We start from the raw sequence: 18706 nt of genomic DNA, 5'->3' as shown, positions 1-18706 counted from the left end.
AGGTATTAAACAGGTGATAGCACAGGGGTGTTCTTCCAGTACTGAGGAAAGCTGTGACGTGAGTCACTAACAGTTGATTGAGTTTGATGCTGCTCTACTGAGCTTTTTCAGAAGCCGTTTCAGTTCTCAGTGCCAGTGTGTTGTACCTCTTCAAATTAAAACCAAGATCACGCCTCTTTCTTCTCAGGCCCCAAGCTGCAGAGATCCCATCAGCTGTGATCACCACTAGGGACTACATGAAAGCACTGAACAAACATGGGTACCATGTACAAAGCTTACTGGATACTGGAACATTTCCACATCGGTTGCCACTCCAGACTGCTACTGTACAAGAGGTGTCTCGTGCTACTGTGATCTGCTGTACCTGTGACATTGCCCAAGGCAATCAAGGCTAGATCTCAATTACAACAAAACTAAATATTGGGACTATGGAATTACATTCACCAGATACACACGCTCGCCTTATATCCCAGATGTAAAGGCTGCTGTTTGGATAAATGCACCTTAGGGAAGACCTTGTGTTCCATTTGCAAGGGAGGTATTTTTGCAAGATGTCATAAAAACAACAAATAAGATTGCAGAGACATGGCCGTAGTTCCTGACCTTGCCCTTGCAAGCCACAAGCCTCTGGGTGCTTTTGTTTCCTCAGAGAGGGGTTATTTTCCATTGGTGTTGAAGATGGCGTGATAAACTGCATTATTACTTTTTCTGAACATATTTATTAAGGAAAGCATTTTATCTTAGAGTACAGTTATAAAGTATGTGTATAAATAACAGAAATGCCTGCTAAAGTTTTATGACGTTTGTTGCCATTTACCATTAAGTATAAACTTCCACGTGAAAGCTTTAGTGAATTAACTACAGAGGTTGGAAAAGGTTCACACCATTCTTCTCTATGTATAAATTATAAGTAATATGAGAACATTTACAATGTCTAACCACAATGTTTTATGTCAGACAAATGTCTCCCTGTACTTGCAGTTCCTAAACTGTGCTAGCAGAATTGCTTTTTTCCTCATTCTTTTCTCTCTCCTCCTTCTGCACTCAGCAGTCTCAAATCTGGCTTTATTCTTTCATATGATTTTAACGTCAAGAAATGCCTCGAGTTAGGGCTCTACTTCATGTAACACCATTGTTCCTTCTCTGGAGAGCTGAACACTGAATGCTAAAATTCAAATACTGAAGAGGCAACCTGGGGAAGTTATCAGCTGTTTACTTTTCCAGTAAAAAGGGAAAGAAACCAACAAGAACTCAAACTTCAGCAATATTATAAAACATAAAATGAAATGAAAATAAAAATGAGTTTCATTGTATGAGATATCTTCATGTCATGGCAAAGCTCAAAAACCCAAACAGCAGCAAATAACACCAGTAGTACAGAAGGTATATGATTGTCATGAGCAATCACCTGCAGTTCTGGCCAAACCTGAACAGAATAATGGTAATCCTGAGCCCCTGATAAAGCACAACCAAAGAAACAAGATTAATCCAACAAAGAAACAGGACAGGTAGTTGCTGCTACATCTGAGAACAGCAATAAAAGGTAAGTAAAATGTTTAGGCTATTTGGCTGAGCTATCCTTTGGGTAAAAGAATGCAACTAAGGGGTAAAAAAACTCAGAGAGCTTTTTCCCAAACAAAATCCCAGTTAGTGCTTCTCTTCCCAGTGCTGACTTTTTTAAATGAATCACCTCTAGCCAAACTGTGCAAGAAATAGGCATTAATTTCTTATCACTGAGCATAAGTTTCCTGGCAGAACGAAAACAAAGTCAAATGCAGTCAATATCGAGTGAGGTCAAACAATAGCTGTTACAAATATTTGCTGCTTTTCCTCTTCTCTGACATTGGCTTGGGACTGGGTAACTCCATGGCATGTCTGGTAGCATGGAGAAAAAGAAAAGTAACTTACGGCGTTCCTGTGCATCTGGACAGATCTGAAAGCCAACCTTGTTTGGCAACCCTGTCTCTGCCCTCTTGGAAACCATTCTTTTTAAGCCCCACATCTCATTTCACACAGAAGTTCACAAATATATTTCACCCCTCCTCATGAGTTGCCTATCATGGAAGAAGATGACACTAAAATATTCTACAGAAAGCATGAAGGTCAAATCAGTTATACATAGCTGCACAAGAGGAAGGATTTCTTCTATCCAGAAGGGTAATAAGCTAATAAACTTACCTCTGAATTTTTTGGGTGGGTTGTTAAGATCACCTGCTTCTGGCTGTACAACACACCGATCATCCACAAGGCTGCAAAGAAATGAGAAGTAAAGTGACATTCTCTTCCCCTGCAATTGCTTACATCCTCGTTAGCAAGAACAAAATCATTTACTCAGTGTTTTACTGAGTGGCCACTTCAGCAGAAAACATTCCCCAAGTGCCAACTTATGCCAAATCTTTCTAAGAAGCATGCAGCTAATTTTTAGTGTTGCCCAGAGCTATGCTCCTGGACAGGTGGGACAATAAGTCAGTCATTGCTCCTCCACACTGCATCGTCTTTATGTCCCCTCCTTGAGGTGCAGACAGAACAGCCCATATTCTAGTTAGGTGAGAGACAGCCTTAGAACAGTTATTGCCTCTTGGACAGATTTGAATAACGTTGCAAAGGTGGTTTATATGAAAGGCAGGCAACAGGAAAATATGACTGCAAACTGGACCCCAACCCTATGATCCCTGAAGTGCTAAAGGCAGAAACAGTAACTGCAACAATAAAAAATGACTCTCAAGTGAAAGGAAAGGCATCAATATACCCTCCTGCTCATCAGTCATAAACACAGGGTAAGTCAAAGGATTGAACTGACCTCCTCTTGTTCTACCAGGAAGGAGGTGACTTGGGCAAGTGAACTAAAGAGATTCCAATAGTGACAGAGCTTCCTGTGAATACACATTGGCCCAGACCCCACAGGGTCATTTCCAACCCCACAGAGTAAAGAAGGTGAGTTTACAAACTTGCCACCAGTGGCCTGCCCCACCATGCTTTGGATCAACACAGAGGTGTGCTTCTAACAAAGACTATTTCCCAATTGTGACCAAACACTTGGCAGTTTCTGATTTGATCCTAGATAACTCCATTTGGTGCCTTAAAACCAATCTGTCAAAGAGGCTTTCTACACAGCAGTAGAAAGTAAAACTCCAAGGTCTTAAAGGTTTCAGATGTCCATTCTCATGCAGAATCAACTTGGTAAAGATTGAGACCTAGAATATGAGAGTTGTTCCTTGCAGAGGCTGGTTACATGCAGGGAGCATCTTGAGACAACAATTACAGAAAATAATGAGGTGCATAAAAATTAAGAGATCAGAGAGATTAAGTTGACTCAACAGTTCTATGCATCTAAAATTTGCATATGCAAACATTCAGAGTAAATTGCTTTTTCCCCATGGATTTTCTCCCTATTCAGTCTTACATATACATATATGTGCTCCAACAAGAAGAGTAATATTAGTATTTGTGCTGACTGAAGCATCTGCTTCTAGTGCACAAAGGGCCAAAAAATATCAAGTCAAATGGGTTACTCCGATCATCCCACACAGAGATAATCTTGATGCAATATATCCCTCTCACCCTGAGGTTCAATTGAAAGAGGAATTTCCCAAACTACAAAAATTTACAGGGTGAAAAACACAAAAGAGGATACATTGTACACCAGTAATCATAATGATGACAGCACTGAGTTTGGGAAACAGCAAGAGTTAGGTCCTGATTAAGCAACAGTCATGTCATTGGAATATTAATAGGAACGCTCTTCAAAGATTTAGGACAACATTAGAATGTATAGTGGTATCTTTCTCAACCTTCTTTAACCACATGAACAAGTCATTACACATCGTTATGACATAAGACTGTCAAAACTCCACATGGTATAGAGCACAATTACACTGAGTCTTTCCTTTGCTTCTTCAATTTTCTCCAGGACAAAGACTAAATTAAATATGGGACCAAACTAATTTGATTATGAAGGCTTATTAAGATGATAATGCATTTCATGTTTCACATAGCAATTGGGATTTCTGGCTTAAATCAGGCTCAGAAGATGTGTGGCCATGATATAATGCAGTTACCTTAAAGCAGTACTCATCAAATCAAAGAGGATGCTTGAAACACTGAGGGATCTTTAGACCTGCCATGAGAACATCTCATCAAGCCTAGAAAAGACACGTGCTTAGGGCCTGTAACATCTAAGAGGACTACCCATGGTGAAAAATATCTGCTCAGCAATGCCATCAAAAGCCACAGCCACCGCATAATGTTCATCATGCACTGTACGGGATTAAACATAACAACTTTCTGTTTGTTCTGGAGTTATTTACTGCCAAACTTGCTTCAACACTAGGAAGAAAAAAAATAGCCAAATGTATAGTATTGCCAGATTCATGTTGCCAGTGTTCAGCAGATAGTATTTGGCCAGGTACACGGCTGATCGGGTACTGCACAGTGTACGTGTCATATTTGACGAGTACCTGGGAAATTTGTCAAATACATTTGCCAAATACTATTCGACCAGCCCTACTTACTACAGCCCTTGCTTTTATCATACCTTCTTTCCCTTCTGGCAGCATCCCATATTTTCTTCTCTTTCCTATAATAGATCATGGTGCATCTTCAGTGTCTGCTTCCTTCTCTGCCCCCTTATTTTCCAGAATCCTAATAGCTAGAGGACTAAACCTACAAGTTAGTTTGGATTCACTCAGATGAGATTCCAGCCCATCGTTTCCTGCCGAGAGACTTACCAGGATGCTGTCTTTGTACCCTGCTTGGGAGCTCCATTTATCAGATGCATCTGGATTGTAGGCATCAAAAATTTTGCTGTCACTGTACCCACCCTGAGGCCCTTACGGCTACTGGAAATGAGAAAGAGCATGTTGTGTGTGTGCCCACTCACCATATCGTCAAGCTTCCTGGTTGCTTCTTTGCTACTCATTCAGTATTGAAGTACCACAGCAATGTGTCATGCGTTCTATTTCCCTCCCTCTAATGTCTCACTACTTTGAAACAAGGTGGCAGATGTGCTCTCTGAGCTTCTCATCCAGCCCCCTGCAAGGTCTTCCAAATCAGTACACAGCTCCTCTGCCAGCTTCTGATGTTCAGCAGGATTTCTCCTCAGCAGCAGTTGAGCATACCCTTTAACTCATCAGAGGATTTCAATTCCACAGCTCTTCTCTGCAAACTCTTCCTATGTGAAGAGCTACTTTTAGTTTAATGAAGCACCATACACTTCTTACTGCTGAAGAGGCACTCTCCTACAGAGCACCTACTCTGACGTCTTTGCAGAAGACAGTGCAAAGCAACTCTGTGGGCAAGAGCCGGGGGCAAGAATTGGCAAGGCACAGCTGCCACCACAGCCCTGTGTGCTGGCTGTTGGCAGAGCTGAAGATTCAAAGCATGTTCTCCTTTGACTGGAGAAGGATGGGTTTGTTTGTATGAGAAGCCTCAAATATTGTAAGACAAAACTAGCCATAGGGTAAGGTAGTGGTACACAATCAGTTCAGCTTGGAGTTTCTTTCTTCTTATTATTTTAAACTACTTACATTGCCTGTGCTACATCCTTTTTTCCAATCTGCAGATTGCACTGGGCTCTACTCACTCCTGACTTGGGGGGCAGGGAGGGACAGGACGGGACACACGGATGGACACGGGACAGACAACAACATGAAAATCATTTGCTTGTGCTCATTCCCTCTACCCACATCTTTACTTGATAAGCTTCTTTCTCCCCACCAAGGACATCAAAATGACACTGTAACCATCAATATGCTCTCCATCCTCCTGACATCTAGTTTGTCATGTTCACTTTAGATCATTTTTCAGTTTAGGGCCAATTCTGTACATAAAGCTGCCTCGCTTTACCTAGTATTTCCTTGGAGTCAGGATAGCTAGCTGAGTTCTGCTAGTCCTTCTTATGTATGTTTTTAGTACAAAAGAACAGCTGCTCTTACCCCAAAGTGCTAATAAATCCATTTGTTGAGCCCTCTGCATAGAGAGAACAAATATCTCCAATATGAAGGAAGCTCGACATCTTGTCAGTCATCTCTGGCTTACTGCCCCTAGAAGAATAAAGCACAGTGTTACTATTTATCAGGCAGTTTCTCGTTGTAAGCTACTGGAGGTTACAACAACAGAACCCTTTGGTTTTATTTGTTCATTTGCTTGAAAAACTGAACAAGTTCTTCCACTGGAACTTCAGGTATCAAAGAAAACACAGCGTGTCAAAATGCTCACTTAGAAAAATAAACTAGGAAAAAACCAAGCAGCTACTGGCATCTCATTTGGTGTGGGATTGGTTTAGGGTAGCTGTATTTGTCCCAGTAGATGCTCACAGCCTTTTCAGTCCAGGCACAACGACCCATCTCATCCCATCTGCGAGAGGAAAAGGGGGAAAAAAAGAGTGCGCTGCCTCAGTTTAAGACACATTATTTGTACCACCTAAATCACAACATATTTTTCTTTGACAGATACTTTGCCAGAATCAAAGGTAGGTTTCAGCATGTTTTATAGGTCCTCTGGAGTGGTGCTCATGGGACTTATCAAGTGTGGACATGAATCACGTCAGTATTTTTTGGTCACATCAATATTTCAACTCAGGTACCCACTCACTCACAGCTGCAGTCCCAAAGACAGCATTAGGTGAAGACCCACTGATGTGCCTGACAGCAGACTCCACATGTGAAAATATCAAGGTTAGAGTCAAATACCTTAAGCTCTGTATGTATCCAGAAGTCAAATCCCTGCCAAAGCAGGAAGATTCAATCCTGGTTTTAAAACAGATTGCCTAAGTGTAACACACGATGAGACACAGACATTTAGTGCTATTAACTTTCACAGCATTAATAACTATCCTTCTTTCCTTGAAGCCCCCAATCCTGCACCAAATGATACAGGACCTGTCATTTCAATAAATACAGAAAAGCAAGTTTCTGTCACAGCAACAGAGACAAACAAAATGAGCCTGGATAAGATGACGTCCAACTCAGTAGATTTCAAAGACATCTTTTCCAAGGCCATGTACTGGTTTCTTGGAGCTGCTCCTAAGCCATGCTTTTTGATCACCAAGTTCAAAACGCTGAAATAGATTTCTATGCTTGAGGTTTCAAACAACTGGCACCAACTTAAGTCTTCCAGGCTGCTCCTCCTCACAGGCAACTTACTTGCTCTAGAAGGCAACCCTGCCAGTGAACACTGCCCAAGGGTCAGACTCACAGATTTAAGGGAAAATAGTTGAAAACACCTTCACCCTCTCGAACATCACACCCAAATCAGTTTTACATGGTCTACCACCAAGAGAACTAAGCAGCAGGAAATTATGCTTATTATAGAGCACAGCCCTGACATTGTACAGGGGATAAATATTCCCTTTCACTCAATGTTATCTTGTTTACCAAACGTGTAAGGATCAAGTTTGTTAAGCAAGGCTGGAGCTCAACAAGGACAGATTCATGGAGATTTCAAAGCTGACATTGATCACTGCAGATGTGAAGGTACAAGCAACAACCTGAAGTCATGCTTTTCTTCTAGAAAGCTGCAAACAGCTATCCCCCTCCCACTGCCTCCCCCCCAAAAGTGGTGGAAGTGGCAACAGTAACAATAACAATTTTAATTACTCCCAAGCCAAAGCACACTACTGACATTCCCACACCTGTAAATCCCTGTGTCATCTGTACAATTAAAGGCAAATTTAAGAAAAATGAAAGAAAACAGGTCAAGTTCAAATGCAGGGTCTCAGGTGCTCCAAAATCCAATCTGTGTGCATGTAGAAGCAAACCATTTGGCCTCTGGTTGCTTGTTTCATGCCAAGTCCTTCAGCCACTGCATATGTTACCCAGTTCGTCCTCATTCTCTCTTGAGAAGTGGACAGAAAAACATCACTACCTATTTTAGGAGATATGCCACCAAACATACAGAAATATGCTGAGTGACTGAATTAGCATCACTAGAAATACGTTGTTTCTCATTGCCTGACTTGCATGTTAACTATCAATGTCACGCCAAAAATTTTTAAGCCCTCAAAATGAAGCTCAGGTCTAAATTAAAACAGCCCAAGGCAAAAGGTATCTAAATCAATAAGACATGTAGAGACTTCCCAATGAGCCCTTTTAAGAACTGCATTTAAGGCATTCCATTCAGGGTGTGAGGGGGATTGCTTTACTGGACTGAACCATTTCTCCTTCAGAAGAGACAGACATTCACCACAGCTCATCCCAAGAGAATGTGAAGGTCAAAATTACTGACTTCTCTTTAATGGAAGAATTTTTTCTTGGCAAAAGAAAAACATCTCAGACCATTGACCACAACCAGGCCAATCAAATGTCTGTGTTACTTTCCAGACTGTGACCTCAATTTTCTCGTATCTTCTTTACTAAAGAAGATCATAGAATATACCATGGGCAGGAGGATCCCAACATACCACGGCATATGCCATGATATTGCAGCCCCAACATATCACATTCTATACCATGTTAGTGTAACCCCTAAAATAAGCCCTTTGCAATTTATTGACACTTCAATTAATGCTGAGCAACTGGTCCAATAACCATCATACAGTTATGGACAACAAAGGTGGTTTTAAGCCTGGAAGCAGTTCAGATACATGGCATGACTGAATTTCATTGCCAGTCTGTTCAGCAGATCCTTTTGAAAATGTTCTGGGCAAGCTTGCAAAGCCATCACCACAGAGTCAGGTGCTGCTGCTGCACACCACAGGGTGCAGGCGGTCTGTGGCACTGCCAAACCCATCCTCTCCGCTTCCCAAACGAGAGCCATGCTCCTCATGCTTCCTGCTGGTCACCAGCCTGGCTGGAGGTAAGATCTATAAAGGGTTGATATGGCTACAATAATCTTATTTTTAAAGCCTTTCCTTAAGCATGCAGTATTTAGCACCTAAATCCTCGCTCAGCCTTTTCTTGTAGTCTCTTTGAATGCTGTTGTAACTGGTTTTAACTCCAAGGAACAGGAGAAGCTCGGATGGAGCGTCCCTTCACTGCTGTCATCAAGCACACTGCCAATTCCAAGTAGAGTCTTGGAAAGATTTAGTATCTTACTAATACCTGTTCACCCTAAGGCTTACCCACAGTCAAAACTGGTTTGATGAACACTGTCCACATACACCTATTACGTTCTTTCATAACCGAACATCAAAAGTCAGTCCACTTGACACTTATCTTTAAACGAGCTGTTTCTGAGGTTGGCCAGTGCTGAGGAACACGCCGAACTGGCAGATGGAGGGACTAAACGACCCAACTGGCCTCCTTATAGTCAAGATTTACAAGGAAAGAAAATAATATCTAAACTGATTTAGCTTACTTCAAAGCTGCTTTCATGGTCTGCTCACAAGGGACTCGTGACACCTAACAGAATTATAACACTAATTGATCAACTCTTTGCACTAAACGATCAGCCACCACTAACTGAATATTTTCTGCCTTTGATGAAAAGGACAACTGAGCTGAGATAAAACAGCAAAGCTTCCAGGTATCAGTTCAGAAACCTTTTTAAAACAGCTCTGTCAATATCAACTGACCGTCCTCATCCTCCTCAAATCAGACCTCCACAGAAATCCTCAGCTGGAGGACACAGAAGCTGAGGCACTAAATCAGTCAGCCTTGACATATTTGTTCCAAGTTCACAGCATAGGCTGACCACAGGGACTAAAGAGAACAAGTTCCCTCCCAGACACGTCAACCAAAGTATCTGTGTGTGCGTCTCCTTGTCTGGTGAGGTGATGCTTCCCTTCCCACACTGCATTGACCACAGAGACCATCAGAAGCCCCATGGAAGCACAAGGCAGTAGGCTCAGTACCTGGCTCTTAAGGTTAAAAGCACAATCACGCTGCTCAAAAAGCACCTGTGCTCTGTACACAAATACAGCCATTACTCTGCAGATATGCCAGTGCCAAGAAAAATTGATTAATCCTAGAGAAGGGGAAAGCCCTAAGAGGACACTTGCAGTTATTGCTGTGCACAATCCCAGTTTTAATGGTATTCTCACAACCACACAAGAGAAGGGAGTCCTCCAAGAAACCCATCATGTTCCAGCCCTGACGTGGAGCATTGACGTCCTCTCCCAACACAGAGAGAAAAAAAGATTCCTTCTAGGCAAACTTACTTGAAAAAAATCAAAGATGAAGTATTCTGATAAGAAAATGATTGCAGTGTGGCAGTACTAGCATACAAATGAGCATAAGTGAGTTGGGCTTCTCCAAACAAGTATTGCAAGGCAGCAGCAATAGCAACAGCAGCAACACAAGTTACTGAATAATGTTCTTTTCCCACTAAGCTGAAACTCTAATTTTAACAGAGACAGGCAATTTTTAAAACAAGAAATGAAATGTGAACTAGAAATGGACTGTACATTGAGGAGGAGATCGTATCTACCCATCAACATCAAAAAATACCTGGAAGATGAACACACGCTGGAGTATTTTTTAAGCCTTAAGAGGTTGTATTTTTAAAAGTTATATTGGTGATGACTTCCTCATGTATGCTATCTATAGAAAAATCAGTGTGTCTTTAAATACTTCTCCCATATCATTTCTCTGCACAGGAAAACAAAACTAAGTGTCTGTTTAAGTAGTTACTCCCCGTCAAAATAATACAGAAAGCCGCTGAATCTCACGTGCACTGCACGGTACTGCTGTACCAGACGCTCTGCCAATCAACAGCTCTGCTCTAGGGGACTGGATCTGAACAGGCAGTGGCTAAACCCAGGCACTGAGTTCAACCCAGCAAAACTTACTATTTGCCTCCAGAGTTTTAGGACCTGCCTTTACCCTATTGCTCTGGTGAACACAAATCTCTATCACAAGACTGTAAGTTTGGTCTTGTGACTGAGGAGAAAGTGTCACAATTACAGGACTCATTTGTTATTGTTGTCCTGCTTCTAGGTTCTCTCGTTCATTTCCTCAACACAAGCTGCACTCATAAAGCCAAAGCAATGAAAAGAATCAATCTTGAAATACAAACTAAGCACTTGGACAGCGGTTTTCTATGAAGCCCTTCACCACTGGCACCACTGTTCCTCTCTCAGCTCAGGTGAGGCCCCTCTCATAAGTGCTTCCATTGGCTTTCAGGGAGACTAAAAGGACTCGAGTCATATTTTAGGGCACAAGCAGATCATATGCTTAGCCTGATGGCCTTGAATAAGCCTGTGTAAGTTTGATCTAGCCACTGAAATTACACTCGGAGACACTTCATTTTCTCATGAAAACACAATTCATAATGGCAGTTAAAGCAGAATTAACAGTGAAAATGCTTTGAAATCACACTGCCTGTTAGGGATCAAATAACCAGCCAGCGGCTTTCTGAGGACTGTTTTTGAAATGCAGTTGCTTTGTAAACATTTCACACTCATTTCTCCTATCACTCATCTAGATCTTGATGCTAGGTTAGAAAAAACAGGCCTCAAAGCAATGCTGAAAGTTTGCTTTCCTTGAATAGCAGAGTCAAGGCCCCTTTTGAAGTCCCTCCTTACTGTCTGTAGCAAGATTTCCACAGTTTGCTACTCCTCATCTCAAGTAATTTAACGCTTAAAGGCTTTTCAAAGCATATGAAGCTATTTTGTGGATACCATGTCTCACGTGTCTGCTTTGTGTGGGATTTTAGTTCTTTAACCTCTGACTCCAAACCCTATTTGTAAAACAAACGAGACCAAGTTTGTCTCACTGCCGATGGTTTGATTTCCAGCAACTGGGATACAAATTACTTCATCTTTTTAAGATGGTTCTAATGATGTTTATTCTGAGCAAAATAGCTCCTTGCCGTGCCTTGCAGTTGCATGATGTATTCAGTTCCCTATTATCATATTTTCACTGTGGTTTAGTGCTCAATTAGATAGAGACTGCCAATTGCATACGTACCATTAAGAAAATTGTAGCAGCACTTTATCCTTTTTCACTACTGAAGTTGTTTAGGTAAGAACAGAATCTCATCATTCTTAACTACTTCAGTTTCATTCCTGCAGACAGGAAACTGTTTAATTGTGCCTCATTTTTTTTAATAGAAAAAAAAGACCAGAGTTTAAGAATAGAGAGGCAACAAAAAAGCAAACAAGGGACTGCTTAGTGATATAACTATTGACATGTATGTGAAGAGCTTTTCATAAACGACAGATATCGGTAACATCACATCAAGACTTGATCAACTGATCATAAGAACAGTTAAGTCAGTGTGTTTGAATCTAACGAAACTGGGTCCTCAGTGTTTGTAAATCAGGCCAAGCAAGCTAACATGCTTTAAATGCACTCAGACTATGACTGCCTCAATTGAAGTGAAAGTTCAGCACTTCAACAATCCTGTAAATCCAAGCTTTACAACAAGATTACTTGGCCCATTGTCTTGATCCAGCGTTTCTCCTAGCTAACGCTTCTCAAAGGATTTTTTTTCAGCTAACCTTTTAAAAACTCACCCCAAAATCTGATGTTTCTCATTCTTATTTCAATTTAAAAAGTAAGGTTTCCTCCCCGAGGGATCCAAGCAAGACCCGTAAGAATCCCAAGAGCCAAAGCAAGGAGGAAGTCCTCTATTTAAAAGATCATCTAGTGAATAATCACTCTTCTGGGGCTGTGGGACAAAGCACTGTCATCTGCAAAGCTTCTGATTTAGCAAATCAAAAATGAGCTCTTTGCACACACCAGGGAAAGAGAAGTACGATGGAATTTGGGTAGCAGAGCACAGGCAGCTTGGCTAAGTGCCATGCATCGACTGGGTCATCACAGGGAAGTGCCTCCAGTCCCCAGCTAAGCACCAAGTCAGTAGCAGAGCAAAAGCCTGCAGTTTCTCAGCCACCAACACTGCTGGTAGCACAGGGAAAAGAACAAAGGCAGAGGAGACCCACAGCCATGCCATCTCGACTGCTGGGATCCTTGTCCTCTTGCAGCAGGAGGCAGCTCAGGGACGGTGTTAGGGTTTGAGAGGGTCCAGAACTGCCCATGTTTTGCACACACAGTTACATTTAAGAGATCACACATCAGCATGGTATGTTTATCTACCACATGATCTTGTTTTACGTCTCGCTGCAGCTTTTCATGTCCAGGAGCTGCTATCTGTCGACCAATTGTCATTTGATGAACCGTTAGATTAAAGAGGAGAAATGCACTCTCTCAGAGGAAGTCTTTTTTCCTCCCAACACTTCTAAAGCAGCACATTTTTCTATAGTTTGCAGCTGAACAGGCAAGATGGCGGGTGTGGAAGATGGGCAGGAGGGAGCAGCACAGTGCTGGGACTTTCTCAAGGACACAGAGCAGGTCAGATGCAGAGCCCAGATCTGAATCCAGGTCTCCTGAATTTCCATCCTCCCATCTGCACTGCCCCTCTTTTCCCAGGAGGAAACTCAATCTCATTGCACTTCTAATCAAGCATATGTTTTCTCCCTTTTCTTGAGAAAGTTGGAAGAGGCGTGTGAATTCATACAGCGAGATGATGGCCAAGTTAATCATGCTCTATTGATACTATTTGCCACTCCACAGATAAATAAAAGTTGATTTTGTTTTAAGCACATCAGTGACAAAGTTATTCAGATGTTACTATTTCATCATTTCCTAGGTGAAATAAGTCAGGGAGAGAGAGATGAAGTAACTCATTTTTTAACTGATGAGGTTTAAGTTCTCAATACAGAAAAGCAAAATGCACAACATCCTCTTCTCCTCCAAAAGAGCACCTGCCTTTCCTTTCTGTCCAGTGCAACGAGACAAGCTAGTTACAGACAATTCAGGTCGAGAGTGACACACTCATAACAACACAGAAGTCACACTTTGACAGCAATATCTCCTACAGCAGCCATCAGTGACGTGACAACCGCAACTGACGGATCCTATCGACGGGCAGCTGCAGAAAGCTGGAGAAAGGAAAGCTATTAGAGACACACTGTCAGGGGGGAAAAATCATTTTGTGTTTCAAACAAAGTATGACCTGACAGCATCTTTTTAATCCCATTAAAAGTAAGAAGTATTTACTGAAGTTGATACTTACTGAAGTTGATACTTACTGGCTCTAGCCCTGATGGGAGAAGGCAACTTAGACGTCAGCCTCTGGCTGAGGCCCCTACAAGCACATAATGTTTTCCAGCACATTTGTATTAGAAGGAGAGAGTTGGAACATGCCAAAAGAACCAGGGCAACCAATGTCATGGGGAAAGAGAGCAAGCTTGGTTTAGAACACTAACTGGAGTTTGGCCAAGGAAGAAAAATGGCCAGGGAAGAGGAAGGTACAGAACAGTCAAATTTCATTTTGCATGGCCATATAAATACCGAGGCTTCACCACACAGCAGGCTGTCTCCTACAGTCCCACTCCTCACCATCACACCACCGAGCTTCCTTCCTCACAGGATACACTCACTTCAGTAAATGGAATACTCCTGAAATTTACCAAAGCACTTTCCTTCTGTCTGTCCACCTCACCAGCCTGCATCCACTCATCTCTCTCTGATCCTACTTGCCCAACGCTTTCACCCTTCCCATGTCCTACACCCCTTTCTCCTTTTGCCAGTACTGCACCTTGGCGGGGGCTCTCTCTCCTCCATGCTGGCACTCGTGTCGTTTTCCACGGCTGGGCTTTGCTGGATGCCTCTTGGTAGCCTTGGGTTCCCACGGGCGGGCAGGGTAGCGCTTTTCTTCCCCTTGCAAGTCTCTCCTATTGAAGGCTTGTAAAGTCTTCTCTTGTCTTCCAGATGCAGCAATCCTTACAAGGGTAAGCTCACTGCTCTTCCCTCCTAGACACCTCAGCAGGCACCCAGGTCTGCAGACAAGAACCCAAGTGCCTGTGACAAGCAGCTGAAGAGGAGGAGCCACTACCAGCACATGATTAGCACATGTGGAGAACCATTGGTGGCCAGGGGACCTACTTTGAGCCCTGCTGATCTAAAAAAACCTGCTGGGCTGGGCTCATTTACAGATCAATGCTCCAGTTCCCAGGCTGACTTGTACCTACTGGGTCCCCAACAGTAAGTTTCCAGAATGTAAGCACAAGTCTTCCTTCTCAAGCAAAGATGCACCCATCTTACCTCATAAAGAACATTAGCAACTGAATCTCTGTAACCCTTACAGAGAAGTGGCCAAAGATTGCAGTTATTTTCATCAAAAGGTAAGTTTCAATTAACCCTTTAAAGTAAGCATCATCAGCCAATTCCAGTGTGCATCCACCCTTGTGTCCATGAATCTCCTCTTTCTGTGGCACGCACACAGGACAGACTTGGACTCCAAGCAACACTTTCCTTCTGCAGAACCTCTTGGCAGATTTCTGAAATAGTAGATTGGATGGGCCAAAGTGCAAAAGAAAAGTTTCTAAAGGTTTCATACTGAACTGCTACTAAACAATTCCCATTAAAAAAGAAAAGCTACAGTCTTTTGGCAGCAGCCATTTTTTGGCCTACTGTGATCAAAAATTTCTTACATGTCTCTGTATGGAGACCACCATCTTCTGACTGCAGGCATCACGCACGTGGCAGGGATGAGCACAGAATGAACCGTCTGTGTATATCATGACACTTGGGTCCAGCATCCAAGCCTCTTTCCTTACAGCTTAGTAGAAGACTACTCCAAAAGCAGAAGCATTCTGTAATATCCCAACCCAGGAATTTGTTTCACTTGCCATTCTGTTTTCTCAGAGCCCTGCACCGTCCTTCAATAACGTGTTCAGCCGAATGATCAGTGAGATCTGAACACACTCGGCTTGGCGCAGCACTCCTCGTGCTGGCGTTCTGGCATGTGAGGATGCAGTTACATTGCCACAAGCCATCAATCAACAAAATAACACACACTTCCATGCACGTTTCTAACACATTTTTCTCTTTAGAGGGTTAACTTGCTCAGATCTCAAGTGACATTTTATTCTCCGTATAACACTGAAGGAAAATTAAGTTCTGATCTGAGTTTTGATAGGCTTAACCAAAACCACAACTATGAAAATGAAACTTCATGGTTCAGAATCCACAGATGGATTTTGCAGCTTTCCTCGTTTGCATTACAGTTCCTGCAGATTGCATTGTATCCTAATTTTTTCCCCCCAAAGGGATAAAACACACCTGCTACAAAGACTTGAAAATGTACTTTCTCAACAGGTACAGAATAACACACGCTTCCTGTGGTTGCCTCTGCCAATCTAATGAGCAGTTGCAGCGCTCTGAAAAGAGGATTCTGCCACCATACCCAGCCACTGCCCATCTGTGCCAAGACAGAGAACCAGGCAGTAATTGTTGTCGTGCTCTTGTGGCATCCGTTGGGAGCAGAAATCAGAAGTATTGAGCCAGATCAAAGCTTGTGCTGTTTGGCATCCTGCCTCCAGCAGCAGCCTCTGGGAGATGCAGAGCAGAAGAGCACAGGAATCATTCTGAACAGCTATGGACACAGATAGGGTCTGGCTTAATAGCCCAGAGACACTGTCTGACAGCTTTTCAAGTCTTCCCCTTTGCAGCACCCACCAAAGCAGTATCTGTCTGTACGCAGCATAGGCTACTATATGAAACTGCTCATGGCTTGTAACTCTATTCTGTACTAATCACGTACATATCAAAAAAAGAGGCAGAAAAAAGGCTCCAAGGCTACTGAAGCAACAGAAACAGTGATGGTGCTATCTCAGAAACAGAAAAAAACTCACTTGAAACATACTGCAAGGCAGATTTTTTACACAAAACAGATTAATACCAGGGTCACATTGTGACAGAAACATTACATTTCTTTAACTTTCTAGCAGCACACCATTTTCTACCTCTAAACCCCTCTGGTCTCCATAAGCTGCTTTGATGAAGCTGCCTTCCCTCACACTCACCCACGGGTGAGCGAGCAGCTCGTCTATCAGCTACTACAGAGCCACTACCCTTATCCCACCTCCCACAGGATCTTGAGATTGCTCCAGCCTTTAAGAGATAATCCTACAACTATCTCATATTTATGGGATAATAATGTCTCTAAGACTCCCAGTATGCTCTGCAACTCAACACATCAGCTACTCCTAAGGAGTACACTATGCACTGAAGAATTACCATGCACAGCATCACAGGGGAACAGCACAGTCAACAAAACAACCCAAACAAGCTACACCTGCTCTTCTGACTGTTTCATCGAAGGGCAGGTACAAGACAAAGGCTCCAGATGCCTGGGTCTTGTTTTAAGGCTCTTTTATAGCACTGAAAAGACACGTCACCTCAATACTGTTCATTTAAGTAAATTATCAGGAGAGAGGAGCAGCTGAAAGGAGTTTCTGCTTCCAGAACAGGCTTCTGGACAACACCAGCAGGTATGTGACCAACCAATGGGACTGTAACTTTTCCCCTGGAGCACACACAGAGTGCTGGAGGAGCCAGCACCTTGCTTGCACACTTCACTCAAAATCTGCCATGCTTGCAGGTGGCTGACCATCTTCACACACTGTCACTCTCTAAAGCTCATTCAGTATTCCCTTTATAAGAAGGATTACTACAAAATTAGGCCAAGACTTTGCACCACACAAGAGCAGGACATCACAGTTTACAACTCTCACTCTGTTCCAATGGCACTTGTGAGCTGACAGGGTTTAAGACTATTTCTTCACTTGAACTGGATCTTTTCACTTTCCACTCTACCCCACAGAGATTGCCGAGGTGACATGAGAGGACTGATGGTGTCATGAATAAGATCGAATCAAACCCCATGTTTATAACCAGAGACCACAGCTGCTACTCACACAGCCCTACATCCTGTTTCCCAGTCCCTGGCCAACTCCTCCATTCAGCTGTTCCCACCCAGACCTGCAGCTCCAAAGACATCAGTCTCCAAACAAACATATTGACTAAGTGGTTGCTCTTTGAGTGTTCTTCACTCAGCCTCTTCCACCCTCTAACAACAGTGTTCAGGACTAGCAAATCCTAGGCAAACACTTTTTCCCACAGTTAAGCTCCACCCCATGATTGCAAAGGCAAACCACAGTTACTCTTGCTGTTTCTTTACTTCCCAATTTATGAACCCCTGTAAGAGGAAACGATATCATTCCCTATTTTAAGGTTTAATTAACACTGCAAAACAAGCGGATGGGGAAAAAAACTCATCTAAGCAGACACTTCAATCTCAAGGTGCAACGAGGTATTTTAACAAGAAAAAAATGTTATTGACAAACAAAAGATGGCTTAGAAAAGACATTAGAAAGAAACCAGCTCAGCAAACAGCTTATTTCATAGCGCTCCTGTAACAGCTTGTTCTGAAATACACTGGAACTGTTTTCCACTTCCACAGCAACTCCTTCTTTGGTTTACACACACTGACCACTATACATTCACACCATTTCAAGTTGCTTGTTTCCACAGCAGTCAACTTCCACTTTTGTTTCATCAAGTGTCCTGTTACGCCAGAATTTTTGGCCCCATTGCAGCCAGCTTACTCACTGAACAACTAGTGTTGGTCCAACACTCTGCTCCTGTTATTGTTTCAGACACTGACCTCGCACCAGCAAAACCACTGAGTGTTTAGAACCTGGAATGTTTGCTGTGTGAGGAAACTGACTTAGAGTAGAGGTTTCGAAAATAAACAAATAAAAAGCCAGAGCCTGGTAGCCCATTAACTTAGCCACAGAGAAACCTCCGATGGAAAGAAATGGATATTGGCTTAACATCACATCCCACACTGATGCAGCTGAACTCTGTGAGGAAAGCAATTCAGATGTGGGCCTTTGGCCTGGTCTCTGAATCAGTGAGTCTTTTGGCTCAACAGGTTTGGAAGTCCTAGGGTACCAGGCAAATTTCTGAGCACAGGA

General features: G+C 42.7%; 1 protein-coding gene across 1 annotated transcript in view; it reads right to left on the bottom strand.

Moving 5' to 3' along the window:
* The window catches only part of ITPR1 (inositol 1,4,5-trisphosphate receptor type 1), a 174669-nt gene that overhangs the window by 149028 nt on the left and 6935 nt on the right, over positions 1-18706 (bottom strand). Inside the window, exons 2-3 of the mRNA XM_062008420.1 lie at positions 5934-6041; positions 2179-2249 (exon numbers count right to left, since the gene is read on the bottom strand). Of these exons, the coding sequence (XP_061864404.1) occupies positions 2179-2249; positions 5934-6025 (163 nt within the window). The 5' untranslated portion in view covers positions 6026-6041. The remainder of the gene's footprint in view (positions 1-2178; positions 2250-5933; positions 6042-18706) is intronic.

This window comes from Colius striatus, chromosome 15 (assembly GCF_028858725.1).
Source record: "Colius striatus isolate bColStr4 chromosome 15, bColStr4.1.hap1, whole genome shotgun sequence".
Taxonomy (NCBI): domain Eukaryota; kingdom Metazoa; phylum Chordata; class Aves; order Coliiformes; family Coliidae; genus Colius; species Colius striatus.
Note: the sequence above shows the minus strand (reverse complement) of the source record. Positions and strands in the feature narration are given on the sequence as shown.